Genomic DNA, 18,050 nt, shown 5'->3' with positions numbered 1-18,050 from the left:
TAGATAAGCTATCTAGCTGATCTCCGGCTAGCTGAAGCAGTCTCAGCCTGCTACTTCTCCGCCATCTTGACTACTCCCCTGTTGCCCGTTTATTATAAAGAATACAACTCAGGAACAGCTACGTGGAAGGGATGCTTATAGCAAGGTACAGGGGAAAGGGCCCTGAACTTCCATGTCCTCTCTGGGCATGTTTCCTCCCAGCATCTCCATGTGTTCGCCAACCCAGAAACTCCTGATTTCTCTTGTTGAGGGGTTTTTATGGTGGTTCCATTAATGATTCATTGTATCATTGGCCATTGGTGATTGAAGTCAATCTCAAACCCCTCCCCCCTCTCCAGAGGTCAGGGGGAGGTGCTGAAAGATCCAACCCTCTAATTAATCACACGTTTGGTTTCCCTGACAATCAGCTCCCATTCTCCAGGAGTCACCTCATTAGCATAAACATAGGTATTACCAAAAGGAGCTTATTAGGAAAAACAAAAGATGTTCCTTTTGGGAAATTACAAGTGTTTTAGGGGCTTTGTGCCAGAAACCAAGGATGAAGACCAAACATGTATTTCTTATTGTATCACTCTGTCCCACGTGTCTTCCTCCCTGTGTATCCTTCATCAGAGGCCTAAAATCATGGGACTGTTGTAAGAGGTTCAGAGCCAGGTATCTCTTCCGATCCTAAGAGGTGATGTATTTGTAAATCATACCCACATGGTGAACCAGTGTTGCGAGTTTACTTCGCTCAGACATCCCCACCAAACCTCTTTGCTCACATCTTTTCCCCATAAGACCATCCAATCAAATAAATGAGTGAATTCAAGAAAATCAAAGTTCCATTCTGAAAGAGTAGGTGACCATGAACATCTCTGAATCCAGGGTCAGTTGGATGGAATCATGGCTGGTTTTACCAAGACTGTGCATGCTAGAGGGGAAGAAAGTGGACAAGAAGGATGGGCTCGCCGTGGGATAATCAAAAGGTATGGGGCAGGTCTGGGCAAAGAGAGCACATGTTCTTTCCCTCCAGAACTCTAGCAACTTCTTCAAGTTACGTATCCTCTTCTAGGATTGTTCACAGAGGTCATTCACTGGACATTTTTGGAGCATGTTATATGTGTGTTATATGTGCTATGCATAGTGCTGGACACTAGAGCTTCTCCCTTAAATATCTCAAGGTGCCTGCCAAGCTACCAACCGCCTACATGCTGTAGGCTCCTGGAGGTGTTGTGATGAGAATTCATTTGGAGTCTGATAGAGTAATGAAATGTTTTGGGTGTTTCAGGTGGAAGGTGTAGCTGTTGGGTTCATGAGTGTGTGCTCAAGAGTGAACATGCAACTCCTGCATGAATGCTTTGACCTGGGGCCCTTCCACGGACTCTGTACCCCACACCCCGATGATGTTCTGCAGCCACCGGAAGAGCAGAGCGTTAAAGGAAATCAAGGTACAGTGGCTATCACAGGAACACATCAGCAGTTATATCCATACCTTCTACACCATTGTGCGTTTTGAAGAGTGGGAGAACTAGATGGCTTATTTTATGTCTCCTTCTCCAATTCCCTTGAAGGTATAGTTTCCATGGTTAATCCTATCAGGTGCTCTCATCTGTGAGCACAGAGGGCCAAAAGCACACAGGTGTAGACTGAGATGATGGCTCTACAGCTTAAGGTTTCCTAAATTCGGAATTCCTGCCTCAGAACAGTCATTGTGAATAATCGATAGTATTTTGGCATTTTTACACACACACACACATCAAAATAGAATGTGTTTTTTTCAGGTCAATAACTTGAGAAGTTTTGTACGGTTTTAAGTTTCAATCCCACCAATTAATGCTTTTGTGTTTGTGTCTTTGACAAATTATATAGTACAAGTCTACTGCAAGTATAGTCATTTTAAACTTGCTTTAAATTATTTCTAGCCATATGAAATAATAAAAAAAATTAGGTAATCTCAGACTTTGGTGTTTTGATGAGATCTTCCTACACAATGGATATCTTTCCAGGTAAAGTGTTTCCATCTTAAACCTGGCATATGTTAATTCACTTCTCTAAACCTGGGTTTCTCTCTTTGTAAAATAGGAATAATAATAAAACCTCCTACATAAGGGAGTTGTGAAGTTTCACTGAGATTACTCATGTCAAGGGCTTTACTCTGTGTCTTTTTTTTTTTAAACTTTATTTTGAGAGAGAGAGAACATGAGCAAGGGGGAAGGGCAGAGGAAGAAGGAGAAGCAGGCTTGCTACTGAGCAGGGAGCCCAGTGGATGCAGGGCTCAATCCCAGGACCACGGGATCATGCCCGGAGCTAAAGGCAGCGCTTAACCAACTGAGCCACCCAGGCATCCCTTTACTCTGTGTCTTGAGCAGACTTAGTGCTCATTAAATGTTGACCATCATTGTCAGTGATAGTTACTTGTTTGCAATTGGCCTTTCACCTGTTTGAGCTTTCTAAGGTTAAAGTCAAGGCATTTTGAATTGCTCTGCTTTCTCATGTCTGAAGGATGATGTCAAGATTGTTCAAAAATAGGAAGAGGAACACACTAGGCACTGGCAAAGCACTTGTCAGTATAAGCAATGGCAGGTGTCTATCTGGTTGATCTTACCCCCTCAGTGCAAAACCACGTGCATAGATGTACACATCTGAATGTTCACACTTTTTACAGAGAACTTACAGAGCCACAGATGGAGAGGTGTTTCCTTTTTGTACTGATGACCACAGTCTTTCTAAAAGAAAGGTTTGAAGTCATTATTTTTTAAGAGTGAAAGCTGGCTTGCCATGCTTCTCAGTGAAGAGATACTGGAGTGTTCTAAAGAACCTTTCAGGGATGCCTGGGTGGCTCAGTTGGTTAAGCAGCTGCCTTCAGCTCAGGTCATGGTCCCACCATCCTGGGATTTGAGTCCCACGCAGGGCTCCTTGCTCGGCAGGGAGCCTGCTTTTCCCTCTGCCTACCACTCTGCTTGCCTGTGCTCGTGCTCTCTCTCCCTCTCTCTAACAAATAAATACATTTTTTAAAAATCTAAAAAAAAAAGAGCCTTTCAGCATGACACAATCCTGAACCATAAGTTATCTTTGTCACTTGCGAGTGCATAGATTCTTCTTGAAGGCAGCATTATATAGGTTTTATGGCTCAATTTTTTCATGCATAAAATGGAGATGAAAATAGCATCTAACCCAAAAAGTTGTTGGGAAGACTAACTGTTAGAATCTATGTGATGTGCTCAGCTCAGTGCCAAGCACAGGGTAAGGCCTCAAAAAATTTGTATCTCTGCCTGTGACTATGGTTATAAAAAACAAATTGAAAAGTTAAAGTTCTTTCCAGTGTGTTTCTGAGTATCCCCGAGACTACTATGATGTTCCATACATAGAACGAATGGAAAATTCCAATCTTAGAAACTATATGGGGAAACAAAGTTCAAAATTGAGGCTGGACCCTGGACTTTAAAACACACACTTTACAGCCCAGATATGGGAGCTGAAGGAAGTCCTACCTCTCTCTACCACCTTTAATATTTTTACTTAAAATTCCTTTTCTAGGACAAAATGGGAAGTAAAGGAAATAGGAAAGCTCTTGTTATCTTCTGTGCCTTGTTTATTTTTGAAAATCCAGCTTTTTGTTCACGGATACAAAGATGATTATGAAATTGTCATCAGGGAGCACTATGATAGGCTTCCAAATAACTCAGGGATGGATTCACAAATCATCAACAGCTTATTATATCTAAGAAAAGAGTCATCAACACATTTTGCTGCCATCTTCCTTCAACAACAACAAAGAATGAGACTCCAGAGAAAATTCTAAATGTGCTATTATCTACTGTTCATTGTTTTTCTGATGAAAGTCTCAAGTTAAAAAAAATATAATTTCTCTAAAATATGAACTAAAATTCTTGTTTCAAATGAGCACACATCATTGTGCTTTATACCTTGTATTCTGTTTAGCACTTTCTACTTTTCAAAGGATTGTTGTATATGTTATCTCATTTTGTCATCATAACTTGATACAGGAGACTAGGACAGGTGACATTTTTTCTCTTTTATACCCATCCAAGTTCACGCAAGGTTTTCAAGCTCATCAGGGGTGGACGGACCTGAAGCCCAGCCCTCTCTGCTTGGCAAGGTGACTTTTTATCTTGGATGGCTTTGTAAACTCCAATGGTGTGTCGCCTATATTGGATACTTGATGAGCTTTCTTCACATTTATGTGAAGTTGTGTAATGAGTTACCACTTTAAGGAGTTCTCGGTGGCCCACCCATTTCCTGCAAGCTTTTGAGTACGTGTGCACATGCGCACACACACCCTCTGGACAACTTCCATGTCCTGGAATCTTCACCTCTGTGTCTATGGGATTTGCCAGAACTGTAGAAGGCCTCTCTGCCCCATGCAAGAGGCAGGCTAGAAGGTCCAGGAAATTAACACTCCATGACCAGCCTCTGCTTCCCTGGCTTATGTCCTTGTCCCCCTATGCCTCTTTCTCAGTCAACTCCCAAATAAATAGTTGTACTTGAGTCCTTGACTCAAGATCTACTCAAGACTAGACACTGCCTGTCTAGTCTTTTCCCATCAGCTGTGACAACATTTATTTTTACACACCTGTCAGGAGTTCAGGTATAAATACCCCAACTCCCTCACTTCTTAGGTGGGATAACTCTTTGACATTAGTTTTGTACTGTCTTCCAGAGTCCCTCCTTCCCTCTATGGGATTGGGTTCCAGCTATTCCAGTGGTAATCTCTGTAATGACACATTGCTTACTAGCTGTCTTTTCTTCCCTTTCTCTCTTCCTCACCCCCCTACTGATCCTTCCTGGAATCACCTCCCAAATAAACCACTTGTTCTCAGATCCTTGGCTCAAGGTCTACACTTTCCCCACCAACTGTGAAACTTGCAATATCACACCAATCTCAACCCTTCTGAGCAGATGAATGTCAAGGCTCAACACTCTTAAGCCAATACAGTGGCCTCCCTCTTTAGCTACTTACCCACATTCTAATCAGCCTACTATTTGTTATTTCAGCCATATCACAAGTTTTCATTGGATTTGAAAAGTTTAACCCTGCACCTTCAATTTACATTTTACTTCCATTTTTCAGCCACTCATTTTGCATATATAACCTTTTGCACACACTCACAAACTTTAGTTTTTAATCTACTAAACCTTGGGACTAAATTGGGACCAACAGAAACAAAGTCTAGTAAAAGTTTATTTACTTATTTTTTTGTGTGTAGTGAAAAGCCTAGATTAGAAGTAGCAGTTCCTCCCAATTTGCGAAGAATTCGTTAAGAAAGAGTCATAGATGTTTAGGAAAGATTTTCTTGTTCTGTGGGAGATTGTACTAAATGATATTTAAGATCCCTTAAGATGCTATGACTCTGTGAAAACTCAGTAAACATACATTAGGATATTGCATATGCCTGGTAGTTTATGTGTATTTTCTTCCAATAACAATAAAATGGCTCAAAACGGTATTATTTTTCCAGTTGGCCCCACTGCTGGCCCTGCCCAATGTTTGAAAATCACGCTGTGTCTTTTATCTGCTGCATCTTCACAGCAAAGACTTTGGAATCAGAATCGAGCTGGCAAATTTCTTGGTAGTGCATAAGGCAAAATAGGGCACAGCCTGCATTTCTGCAGCTGTATTGGCATCGCCACATTTACTGGTTAAAAAAAAAAAAAGCCAAGAGCAACTTTTGTTTGTCATGCAGGCTGGAGTGACCCAGGGAGCAGAAGTCTCGGGCTCAGATCTGTGAATGTCATTCTGTACGCAGGGCCCACTGTGCAGAATCTCTGTGGTACTGATGTGCCCTTGACAGGGAGAAACTTGGTTCTATATAACAGAGTTGTGGGCTTTCAAAAGAAGAATCAGTGTAGCTCTCTGTAACCAAAAGACTCAGAAAAGGTGTTGCTTACTGCATATTTAAAAGGCCCTTCAAATGTGATTTTCTTAATGTATCCATATAAAACATAGCAATGCTGCCCTTTAAATTTTAAAATTAAAATTAAATTAAATTTCAATTTCAATTTTAAAAAGTTACTTTTCGTCAGACATGTTTCTTTATGTCGTACTTACATTTCTTTGGACTTCCCTTTTCTTCTTACCTCCAATTCTCTCTGCAGGAGGAAGAAACATCTGAAACCAGTTTCCAGTGCCAGAGTTAAAAAACAATAGCTAAATCAAACCTTATTGTGTTTCAAATTGCCTTTTAGCTTTCTTCCTAAGGTTCCATTTTATATGCCTGGGTTGCCTTCTGTTTCACTTTATTTATTTATTTATTGACATGGGTACCAAATATGGATGAAACACTTGTGTTTAGAGCATAGCAGTATTTTGCCAAAATATTTGCATTATATCTCTCAGAACACTATTTTAACACCCAGTACATTCTGTAGTTATTAAGTGACCCACTTAATTCGCTGGGGCTGCCCTAACAAAATACCAGCTTAAAGAATAGAAATTAATTCTCTCACAGTTCCGGAGGCTTAAAGTCCAAGATCAAGGTGTAGGTGAGATCAGTTTCTCCTGAGGCCTCTCCTCTTGGCTTGTCAATGCTGTGTCTTTTCCCCATGTCTCTCACATGATCTTCTCTTTTTCCCTGTTTGTATCCCAGTAATATTGGAGGAGGCCCACTCATATGACCTCATTTTACTTGAATTACCTTTTTAAAGACACTATCTCCTGGGTTGCCTGGGTGGCTCAGTGGGTTAAGCCTCAGCCTTCCGCACAGGTCATGATCTCAGGGTCCTGGGATCGAGCCTCGCATTGGACTCTCTGCTCAGTGGGGAGCCTGCTCTCTGCCTGCCTCTCTGCCTACTTGTAATCTCTGTCAAATAAATAAATGAAATCATGAGAAGACACTATCTCCAAATATAGTCACTTTTTGAGGTGCTGGGGGTGAGGACTTCAATATATGAATTTTGTGGGGACACAATTCAGCCGTAACACTTAGGGTCGTGTGTTAACCATATCCTGGAGCCCTGTGGACAAGACTACAAGGTCATGGTAGTTATGCAGATAGTGGCAAGAAAGTCCGCTCTACATGATGCTCATACAAAGCCTGAGACACCAACTCATATCTATCACACTCAGAATGTTGTCTTTTTGTAGCCACTAAATTTGTTTTTGGTATATGAAGGTAACAAAATTGCATTCTTTCAAAGCTTTAGCCACTCTTGCCAACTTTGCTATTCTAGACTTAACTGTGTGAGTTCTGATGCTTTGCTAGAAATTGTTGATAAAACAATTATATAATACCAGACCCATGCCCAGCTTGTGTGATTATCTCCAGGGTTGACAGCATGAACTCTTACAGTGGTTTTTAAGGTGGAGCCTTTGGACTGGTAACCTACCAGGAAGATGATGCAGACTTGAAACCCGGTTTTGTTGTCAGGGACACTGTCTCAAAAGTCTTGGTGAGCCTTTTAATATCAGTTGATTCTTCAACAACATGGTGGTTAGAATCTCTGTGTGCCCTCTCCCCACCCCAATCCCCCAACCCCCCGGGAAAGCTTTTGACTCTCCAGAAACTTAGCTACTAATTAAGACTACTGTTGACCAGAAGTCTTCCAGATAACATAAATAGTCAATTAATACATATTTTCATGTTGTGTATATTATCTACTATATTCGTACAGTGATGTAAGCTAGAGAAAAGAAAGTAGTATTAAAATTGTAAGGAAGAGACAATATATTTACAGCACTGTACTGTATTTATATACATATTAAAAAAATCTGTGTGTACCTGGACCCACACAGTTCACACCCCTGTTCAAGGATCAGCTGTATTTAACAAAATCTCTTGCTGATTTTTCCATCTTAATTCAAGTACTGATTTCTGCGTCCTTTCGAATGCTTTTGAAAAGAGCAGCAACAAATGATGGCACCCAGGTAAGAATGTTATTTTGCAGAGAGCAAGGTGACTGGGGACCATATTCATAGTCTACTGCTCAACACTAGGAAGGACTTGTGTTATGACTGGCGTGCTTGCTACCAGTCATTTCACCATGGTGGAAATACAAACACATTTTTATATAGGGCCCCGAGGTCTTTGAAAGAAAAGTGTCTTTATTTATGTTCGTTATGATCATTATGTGCTGGGATTATTTTCTCAGTAGGTGATGTCTGTTTTGCCCATATTTATGATGCAGGGGAGAAGGCATTTAATGAATTTCGAGAGTGTATTTGCCTGTAAAACACATCTCTCTTAGTATATTCACATGTAAATAGCCCTTTCATTTGTTCTCTTTGGTGACCTTTCTTCTTTGGGGGGTAGATCACAGTTTGTTGTTGTTTGCCATTTCCAAATGGGAGGATGAATGATAATAATGAAAGATTATGCAAAAAATCCACGTTTAAAATAATGTTGATATGCCACTTGTGTTGCAGGATAATTATAGTAATTTGGCTATTACTCTATATGGAGTCAGGAGTTAGTTGCTAGAAAACACGGTGATAGGGGTGATTCAGGGGGATTTTCATCCCAACAGGCTGTTTGATCCTGCTGACTTTTCTCTTGAAAATCAATTGCTTGTGGTGAATACTCTGAATTCCCCCTTGATTAAATCGGCTGCCGGTGGGCTGCACCCATTTGCACCGGGGTCAGTGTGAGCTCTGTGTCTGTTTACACAGGGTTTTTGACAACTCTTAAAGTATCATGGACCAAATTTAATCTAAGCAAAGCAGCTAAGGAAGCAATTACTAAAAATCACAGTCTTTGCAGATGACAACAAACAAAGGAAAATGTACTAATTCTAAGCCCAACATGAAGCCAGTTATTTTGCTACTGGGTTGCAAGCCCCTTCTCTACTGCATGTTGCTCTGGCTTTTGGGGTTTTCAGTCTTCAAGGAATGCATAACTAGCTCAGTGGAAGACCTGGGACAGTCACCTTGGAAGCTGGCTCTGACTTGAGGTTTGTTTTTGACAACGTTCTCTTTTCCCCTCCAAGTTATGAATATATTCAGATTTTCTATTTTTTTTTTTTTGAATCAGCTTTAGGAGATTAGATTTGTCTAGGAAAGCATCACTTCATATAAGAAGATTTAAAAATTATTAAAGTTATGTGTGTGTGTGTTTATCTCCAGTGTGTATGTACATGTGATGTAGGAAGGACCTTAGGGTTTGAAGCCCATGGCCAAGAAAGAATTCTTGAGACGTCTTTGATGCAAAAAGGTAATTTAATTAAAGCACGAGGACAGGACCCGTGAGTAGAAAGAGCTGCAGTGGGGTCATGAGGGGTGGAGGTTATATACCTACAAGTTGGGAGGGGGTTTAGAGATAGTGAAAGTCCCTAAGGAATTTTGGAAAACAAGCTCTTAGGACCTTGAGGGGATTTAGCTATTGTTGGGAAAAGGTCATTTATTACTGTCTAATAAAACCTTGATCATGAGACCTTAATCGTTAAGACCTTAATCATAAGATGTATATCGGTGGGCCATATGCTTGGGGGATGATTGCCAACATGTATCTGGTGAGGGGGTTAGAGATAAACAAAATTTCTAAAGGAACTTTTATATGCTAAAGTAGACTTACAGGATCCTGGGGGAAGAGAGGCTCAGGCTAAGATTGCCTTTGCCCTTAGCAAAGCATTAACACCAAGGCAGTTGAGTTGCTGGAGGAATGTCCGTCTGCCTGTTTCAAGGACTTGTCAGTGGGCTCTAAGTAGTAAAGAAATTTAATAATTTTTTCTTCTGCCTTTGTTTCCCACATCGCAGACATATATATATGTATGTTTGCCAGACATATATATGTACACATGCATACTATTAAAAATTATTAAATAAAAGTTTATTTAACACTTCATGAAGTGGATTATATTTTTTTGGAGAACTATAATATGGGGCAGTAGCTTTTACAGAATAAAGAATAAAGAACAAGGAAGAAGAAAAACAAAATATATCTGATGGGCTGGGATGGACCACATAGCCTTGTTTGGGGTAAGAAAACCCAGAGTTGGTTTGGCTTTTGGGGATTGACTGACTGGATATACTTCCTTTTTGGTCAAGTGGAACACTTTAGGGACAAGAAGATTATATAAGTGTCAGTTTGCTGATGGGGCACCCCAGTAGTGTAAATATGTGTGTGTGTGTGTGTATACATACACAATATTTTACATTATATATAATTATTATAATTATTAAGTTATAAATAACATATTTATATTTACTTGGTTTTCAGTTTCTATTTATATATGTCTAACTCCATGTGGAAAAAGACTTCTGATTTCAATCTTGAAATAGTTTAGAGAAAAGAGAAACATAAATCACAAAGCAAACTATGAAAAAAAATTTATCATAGGCATGAGAAAATATTCAGCTTTCCTAAAACTGAAATGCACATAAAAACCAGAGATCTTTTTCTCCCACTTTTTTGCATACTAAGTTATAAGTATGTATTATAATTAAGATACTTCCTCCGGAGCAAGGAGCTTATCAACTAGTACTTCAGATTTCTGACAGATAGAAAGGTTGGCTGATAGAATACTCTGGAATACAGGGTAGAAATGGTTTCTGGGGGCACCTGGGTGGCTCAGTGGGTTATTCAACTCAGGTCATGATCTCAGGGTCCTGGGATCAAGTCCCACAGGGACTCGATGGGGAGCCTCAGTGGGGAGCCTGCTTCCTCCTCTCTCTCTGCCTGCTTTTCTGCCTACTTGTGATCTCTTTCCATCTCTCTCTCTGTCAAATAAATAAATAAAATCTTAAAAAAAAAAAAAAAGAAGAAATGATTTCTGTTCTTTGACTTCAGCTATAGCAAGTCTGAGGAAAGACTCCTCAGTCTGTAAAGAGATACACATTCTGATTAAGCTAAATGTGTATTTAGCTTAATCAGAATACTAAAAATGGATAAACAAATATCCAAATAAATAAGCAAATAAGTTTGTAAAACCCCAAATCTCCCACAGGAGAGGGATGGCTAAACTTGTGGGTAGCCACAGGAAGGCTGTACAGTAGCCTTTTAAAAGGTTACAAAGAGTGAAGGGAAATGATATAATCTCATGTGAAAAAAATCAATGCAAAACGAATTGAAATCTGAATAAAACTGCCTAAGAACCACATGCTATGAAGAGCCCTGGGAGAGAATGAATTAAAATGACAAAATTAACTGAGTCACAGAAATAAGACAAGGGCAATGCTTTTATTTCCTCCATTTTTTAAAATGTGAAAACAATCTTAAATTTACATAAAAGTTGACCATACTTTTTCTTCTAAACCATCTGAAAATAAGATGCTGACATCCTGCTTAGTCATTTGTGAATACTTCAGTGTGTGTTTCCTACAGAGGGACAGTCTCCTTTACAGCCCCAAACATCCATCAAGATCAAAGAATTAACTTGAACATGTTACTCCCAACTAATCCACAGTCCACAAACCTTATTCAAGTTCCCACATTTGTCCCAGTAATGTCATCCTTCTTGGCAGAAAGATCCAGTCCAGAATGACAAACTACCCTGAGTTATCTGTTGTCTTTCATTTTGGAACTGTTCCTCTGAGTTGCTTCTAATATGATGCGCTAAATACTTTAGAAGATGAATAGGCCCCTGCTTCTGTAGATTGTACTTGAATCTGTGTGTGTCTGCTGTCCCGATGAGATTCAAGTTGTGCTGAATCCCGATGAGATTCAAGTTGTGCACACCTGGGAAGGCTATCACAGAAGCAACTGGGTTCTCACTGCGCCATATCTGGTATTACAGACTTTTGGTCTGTCCCATTACTAATGGTGTGTGGTCGCTTTGATCATTTGATTGAAGTGGCTCTTGTAGGTGAAGAATTAAGATTGTTTTAGCTTTTTCTAGCTGGTACAGAGACCTATAATAATTTCGCCATTCCTGATCTCTATATTGATTCTGCCCTAATTCACATTTGGAATTAGCAGCTTTTGCTGATGCTATTTTAGCCCTCTCATGGAATTTCAGCTTTGCTCTGCCCAGCATCAGCACAGGCACTTGCTGCTGCCGCAGATGTCTCCTGGGGTAGGTAATGATCTCGGTGTCCCAGTGAGTCAGTCCCTGTGTGAAGCATCTGTGTCTAGCCTCCAAAACTGGCTGCTGTGTGGTCCATTGACTCTGCTTGTAGCCAAAATAGGCTTCACCCTAGTGGGCACTACTGTCTCCTCTAACTAGGGACAGTGAGGACATTGATAAATTTCTAGGAGCGTCATATAATCCCAGAAATATTTACGTTAATAACATTTACCCACACAAATATAACCTAAGGAAAGTTAGACATCTCTTCTTATTTAACAGCACTTTTTATTATTATCCTATTCAATGTATCTAATTTTTGATATCTCTCACTTTGCAAGGAAAAGAACAAGTCCCTTGAGATTTTCCAGGAACCCTCTGGGAAGTCAGTTAAGGATCAGGATTTTACTTAGGATTCAATTTTGGGAAGGCATAATGCCAAAAGTTGTCAAATATCTTAAAAGGTTTGAACTCCTGATGTTATAGGATTACAGGTTGCTGTGAAAAAGTACTGAATTACTGGGATACCTTGGGTCAGTTGGTTAAGTGTTGGCATTGTGCTCAAGTCCTGATCCCACGGTCTTGGGAGTGAGCCCTAAGTCAGACTCCCTCCTCAGTGGGAAATCTGTTTCTCCCTCTCCCTGCAACCTCTGGTGTGTGCTCTCTCTCAAATAAATAAGATCTTTAAAAAATACTTAATTACCTATTTAAGCAAAGTAACTACAAATAACTCAGAAGTAACTACAGGAGATAACATAGTTATAACAAACAAACAAACTTGCCTTAAGACATTTTAAAACCCGTTTATCCATGGGGCACCTGGCTGGCTCAGTCTGTGGAGGGTGAATCTCTTGATCTTGGGGTTGTGAGTTTGAGTCCCATGTTGGGTGTAGGGATTATCCAAAAAAATAAAATCTTTAAAAAAATTTTAAAAACCCAGTTTATCTGATTTCTCACATAAACTTGCCAGTCACCTCAAGAATAATAATTTTAAAGATTTTTAAAAACAATTTATTTGACAGAGAGAAAAAACACAAGCAGGGGGAGTGGCAGGCAGAGGCAGAGGCATAGGGAGAGGGGGAAGCATGCTCCTCACTGAGCAGGGAGCCTAATGTGATACAGGGCTCCATCCCAGGACCCTGGGATCATGACCTGAGCCTAAGGCAGATACTTAGCTGGTTGAGCCACCCAGGCACCCCCAAAATAATAATTTGAGATCTTGAATGAGATTGCTTTGAACCTATAGATCGGTGTGTGTGTGGGGGGGGGGGGAGATTTGACATCTTTACAATGTAGTAAGATAACTAATCTATGAACATAGTATATTCCTCAATTTATTTCTATCCTCTTTTCACAAGGTTTTATACTTTCTGCAACATATGCTTTTCATATCTGTTGTTAGATTCATTCCTAGGTATTTAATATTTTCACACTTTTGGAAATTTTATCTTTAAAATTTTTTGTTTTCAAATTGTATATTGCTATTACGTAGAAATGCAGTTTGTTTTGGATATTGACTTTATATCCAACAATCTTTCCACACTGATTTATTAATTCTGTAAATTTATCTGCAGATTCTTTTGTAATTTTTTTTGTATAAGTTTTTAGTTCTTATTTTCCAATGCTTATTCTTTCTATTTCTTTTTCAGGCACTGATTAATAACTTGAATAGAAATGGTGTTAGCAGGCATCCTTTTGTTGTTCTTGATATGAAATGGAAAGCTCTGAATATATTACCATTAAGGATGGTTTTGTGAATACTCATTATCAGATTAAGAAAGTTTCTGTATTTATGGTTTGCTAAGAAATTTATCAAGAATGGTTTTAATTGAACTGAATTCTGTAAATACTTTTTTTCTGTATTTGCTGAGTTGATCATATGATTCTTCATTTTGTTAATGAAGTAAATTACGTTGATTAATTTTTTATGTTAACTATTAGTAATAGACTTCTTATTCTTTTTACAAAGTGCTGGATTCTTTGCTAATGTTTTATTGAGGATTTTTACGGCGAGAGTGGTCTGTAACTTTCAGTTCATGAGATGTCCTTGCCAGATTTTGAAAATGAGGCTCTTTTGACCTCATAAAACAATTTGAGGAGTATTCTTCCTTCTTCTATTTTTGGGTTTATGCAAAGCTAGAGGTATTTATTCTTTAAATGTTTTATAGGATTTGCCAGGGAAGCTGTCTAAACCTGGTGGGCTTTTGGGGGGAAGGTTTTTTTTTTTTTTTTTAATTGCAGTTTCAATTTTTTGAATGTTGTAGAACTTCTTTGTCTATTTGATAGTTTGTAATTTTTTATCAGAACTTGTACATTTCTTTTACATTTTCAAATACAGTAGGATAACACTGAAGCCATTCTTCATTTTTTCCCCCTATTACACTTTTACTATTCATAAGCTCTGTAGTGACACTGCCTTTTTCAAAATTGCTGACCTTGATTATGTGTACTCTCCTGTCTCAAACAGTCTTGCTAGTGGTTTGTCAATTTTATTAGTCTTTCCAAAGAACAAATTATTAGCTTGTTTGGTCCTACCTATTTTGTGTTTGTTACTTATTTTATTTCTGCTCTTTTCTTCATTTCTTCCTTTTTATTTTTGGTCTTATTTTGATGTTTCTTTTCCTCTCTCACGATGGAGCCTGAACTCATTGAGTTTCAGGGTTTTTTATTTCTTTTGTTTTCCTTTCTTTTCTTATGTGAGTGTTTAAATTATAAACATTCTTCTCTGCTTGGCTTTAGCTGCAGCTCACAAGTTATGTACTGTATTCATTATCAGTATTTTTGAAATTTCACTTTATTTTACTCTCTGGCCAAATTGTTTAAGAGAATTATTTATTCTCAAACATGTGGGGGATATCTTTTATCTTTCTATTAATTTTATTGTGGTAAGAACACTTAACACGAGAACTGCCTTCTTAAGTTTTTTAAGTATCCCATACAGTTTTGTTAACTACAGGCACAGTATTGTTCATCAGATGTCTAACACATATTCATTTTGTAGAACTGAAACTTTACCCTGTTGGCTAGCGGCGCCCCATGACCCCCTTCTCCCATCCTAACTACCACCGGTCTGCTCTGTGCTTCTGTGAGTGACTATTGTAGATACCTCCTCTAAGTACAGTCACGTAGTATTTGTCCTTGAGTGACTGCCTTATTTCATTTAGGAAAATGTGTTCTAGGTTTATCCATGTTGTTACACACTACAAGATTTCTTCTTTTTCAAGGTTGAATAATATTCTGGGGTGTGTGTGTGTGTGTGTGTGTGTGTGTGTGTGTACGGCACCTTTTCTTTATCTATTTGAGGTGTTCCAGTTATCTTTTTATTATTGCGTGTTAGCTTAATTGCACTGAAGTTAGAGAACCTAACCTGTGTGATTTTAATCCTTTAAACTTTGTTGAACATATGGTCAAGTTTTGAAAATATTCCTTGAGTCCATGAAAAGAGTATATATCCTACAGTTGATAGGTGCAGGGTTTTTCATAAATTAGTCACATGTGATAATGAAGTCCAATATTTTATTCTTATTGACGGCATCACTTATTTGATCAATTAATGAGAGATGTGTTAAAAATCTCCTGCTTTGATTGTGGTTGTACTGATTTCTACTCATAGCCTATCATTTTTCATTATATATTTTGAATCTCTGTTATTAGGCATATAATTTTTAATTCATTATGTCTTCTTTGGACTTAAAAAAAATCAGTTATGAAGTATCCTCTTCACCTTTAGTGATTTTTTTTTTGCCTTAAAGTCTACTTTTTCTGATTTTAATATGGCCGTAACTACTTTCTTTGATTCATATTTGCATACCTTCTCTTTTTCCATTCTTTTATTTTCATTCTTCCTATTTCCTTATATTTTAGGTGTATAACCAGCATAGAGTTTAATTTTTGGTTTTAATCCAGAGGGACAACTGCTGTCTTTTAATTAGAATATTTAATTAGAACATTCATATTTAATGTCCTTATGGGTTTATATCTACCACCTTACTTTATAGATGTCTCCTATGTTTTTATGTTTCATTACTGGCATTATTTATTTGTGTCTTTTCCTTTATTAATCTTACCAGTGTCAATTTAATCAGTATTTTTAAAGAACCAGACTTAGGATTTGGTTGAGTTTCTCTGTTATCTTTTGAGGTTGCATCAGTAATCCATTACCACAATAGTGCTACCAGCAAACAGCCACAAAACCACAGTGGCCTGCCACAATAAGCATGTTTGGCTGGCTGATAAAGCTGGGTTCAGTTAGGCAGCTCTCCTGATCTTAACTGGGTCTTCTCACATGTCTGGGGTCGGTTGCCTTTTGGCTGATTCAGGCTGGCCTTGACTCTGCTCCATGTGCCTCTCATCCTTTTAGTAGGCTAGATTAGGCATGTTCTTATGGTGACCACAAAGGTGCAGGAGACCAAATAGAAACACACATGGCCTCTTGAGGTTTAGGCTTTGGACTAACATATGTTATTTATCTAAAGGAGGTCACATGGCTGAGCCCAGAATCAGAAGGATAGGATACTACATAGCAAAGGGCCTACATCCAGGGAGGGTGAAAAATCAGCATCATCAATTCAACTCTTGTTCACACAAAAAAAGAGATAATGCTGATGATTTTTATCATGGCCTTTCTCCTGTCTAATTGGAGATACAAACTCCAACTTAGCCTGGAGAAGGCTAAAACCTAGAGTCTCATCTCAAGACAGTGATATGGGAATTACCAGGACACGAAGCTCAAGTTGATCATACTGTATAGCTTGGAGTCTGCACTGCAGTCCAGTGGGGAGGAGATTCCTTGAAAAACAAGAAAAAAGCCCTTTATCCTCCTTTCATGCAGCCTGCCTAGTGTTTTCCTTTGTATCATTGTGAACTTTATCATCAGCCTCTTGCTGTTCATTCCGCCATTCAGTGAATACTGAGTACTTCCCATATACCAGATTTTAGGAGTCTAGTCTAGTACTGGTGAGTCTAGTACTGTCTAATGGCAGGATAAATAAGCAAGACAAATTAATTTACAATAAGAGAAGTGTTTTGAAGGCTAGAAAATTGTGGTGGGACCCCAGCAGAATTATACTTAAGTTATCTTGAGAGCATCAGCTTAGAATTCACAGGAAAAAAAGCTTTTGAGTCAAAACTTCAAAAACAAATTGGGTCTTTCTAGGTAAATAAGCAGAAAGATTTTCCTAACAGAGGGAACAAAATGTGCAAAATAAGGAGGTATTAGAAGCCATCGCTTATTAAGGGAAAGTACAAGTTCAGGGTTGCTAGAGCATGAAGTGAGGGATTGACAAGAGATGAAGCAGGACAGGGGATTGAGGTGATATAATCAAGATTTCGTGCCTTGCAAAATAGTTTAGATTAATCTAGTCACAACATAATGGATGGTGTTCTATTGGGAATCTTTAATTAGAAAGGGAAGCATGATCAACTTCTAGTTCACGGGAAGACTTTCCAATGGCCACTACAGTGTCCAGGAAAGAGGTGAGGAGGGAACAAATAAAAAAAAGAGATATTTTGGAGAATTAATGGAATTTCATGTTTTACTGCATCTGGAGAAAAGAAGGTTTATGGAAAATGAAAAATCAAGGATGACTTCAAAAATGAAGTGGATAGTAGAACCATTTTGCAAAGTGGGAATAACAAGAGTGAATGAATTATATGGGGAGATGCTGTGTATTTGGATAAGTTGAGTTTTATCTTCCCAATAAGCATTTGAATGGATACACAGCACTCCTTCAGGGACAGGTGCCTTTTGAGGTAGAGTGAAACATTACCTCTCAAAAGATGTCCACATTCTAATCTCTGGAACCTATAAATATTACCTTAGTTCTGGAAAAAGGGTATTTGTAGGTGTGATAAAGGATTGCTAGATGAGATTATCCTGGGTTGTCAAAGGGACCCATCAAAATGGATGGATGCCATCAAAAGTGTCCTTATGAGAGAGAGACAGAGGAAGGTAACACAGATAGGAGGAGGCTGTGACCACTAAGAGGTTGGAGTGATGGCCATCTGGCAAGGACTGCTTGGCAGTCACCATAAGCTGGAAGAGAGAGAAACAGCCTCTCTCCTAGAGCTTCTAGAAGTAGTGTGTCCCTGCCAACACCTTGATTTCTGCT

General features: G+C 38.8%; 1 protein-coding gene across 1 annotated transcript in view; it reads left to right on the top strand.

Annotated features, from left to right (window-relative positions):
• Nucleotides 1-18,050, top strand: part of CFAP61 (cilia and flagella associated protein 61) — a 281,559-nt gene that overhangs the window by 52,464 nt on the left and 211,045 nt on the right. Inside the window, exon 8 of the mRNA XM_059406453.1 lies at nucleotides 1,271-1,430. Coding sequence (XP_059262436.1) covers nucleotides 1,271-1,430 — 160 coding nt within the window. The remainder of the gene's footprint in view (nucleotides 1-1,270; nucleotides 1,431-18,050) is intronic.

This window comes from Mustela nigripes, chromosome 7 (assembly GCF_022355385.1).
Source record: "Mustela nigripes isolate SB6536 chromosome 7, MUSNIG.SB6536, whole genome shotgun sequence".
Classification (NCBI taxonomy): domain Eukaryota; kingdom Metazoa; phylum Chordata; class Mammalia; order Carnivora; family Mustelidae; genus Mustela; species Mustela nigripes.
The sequence above is the reverse complement of the archived record's forward strand: the minus strand, read 5'-3'. Positions and strand labels throughout refer to the sequence as shown.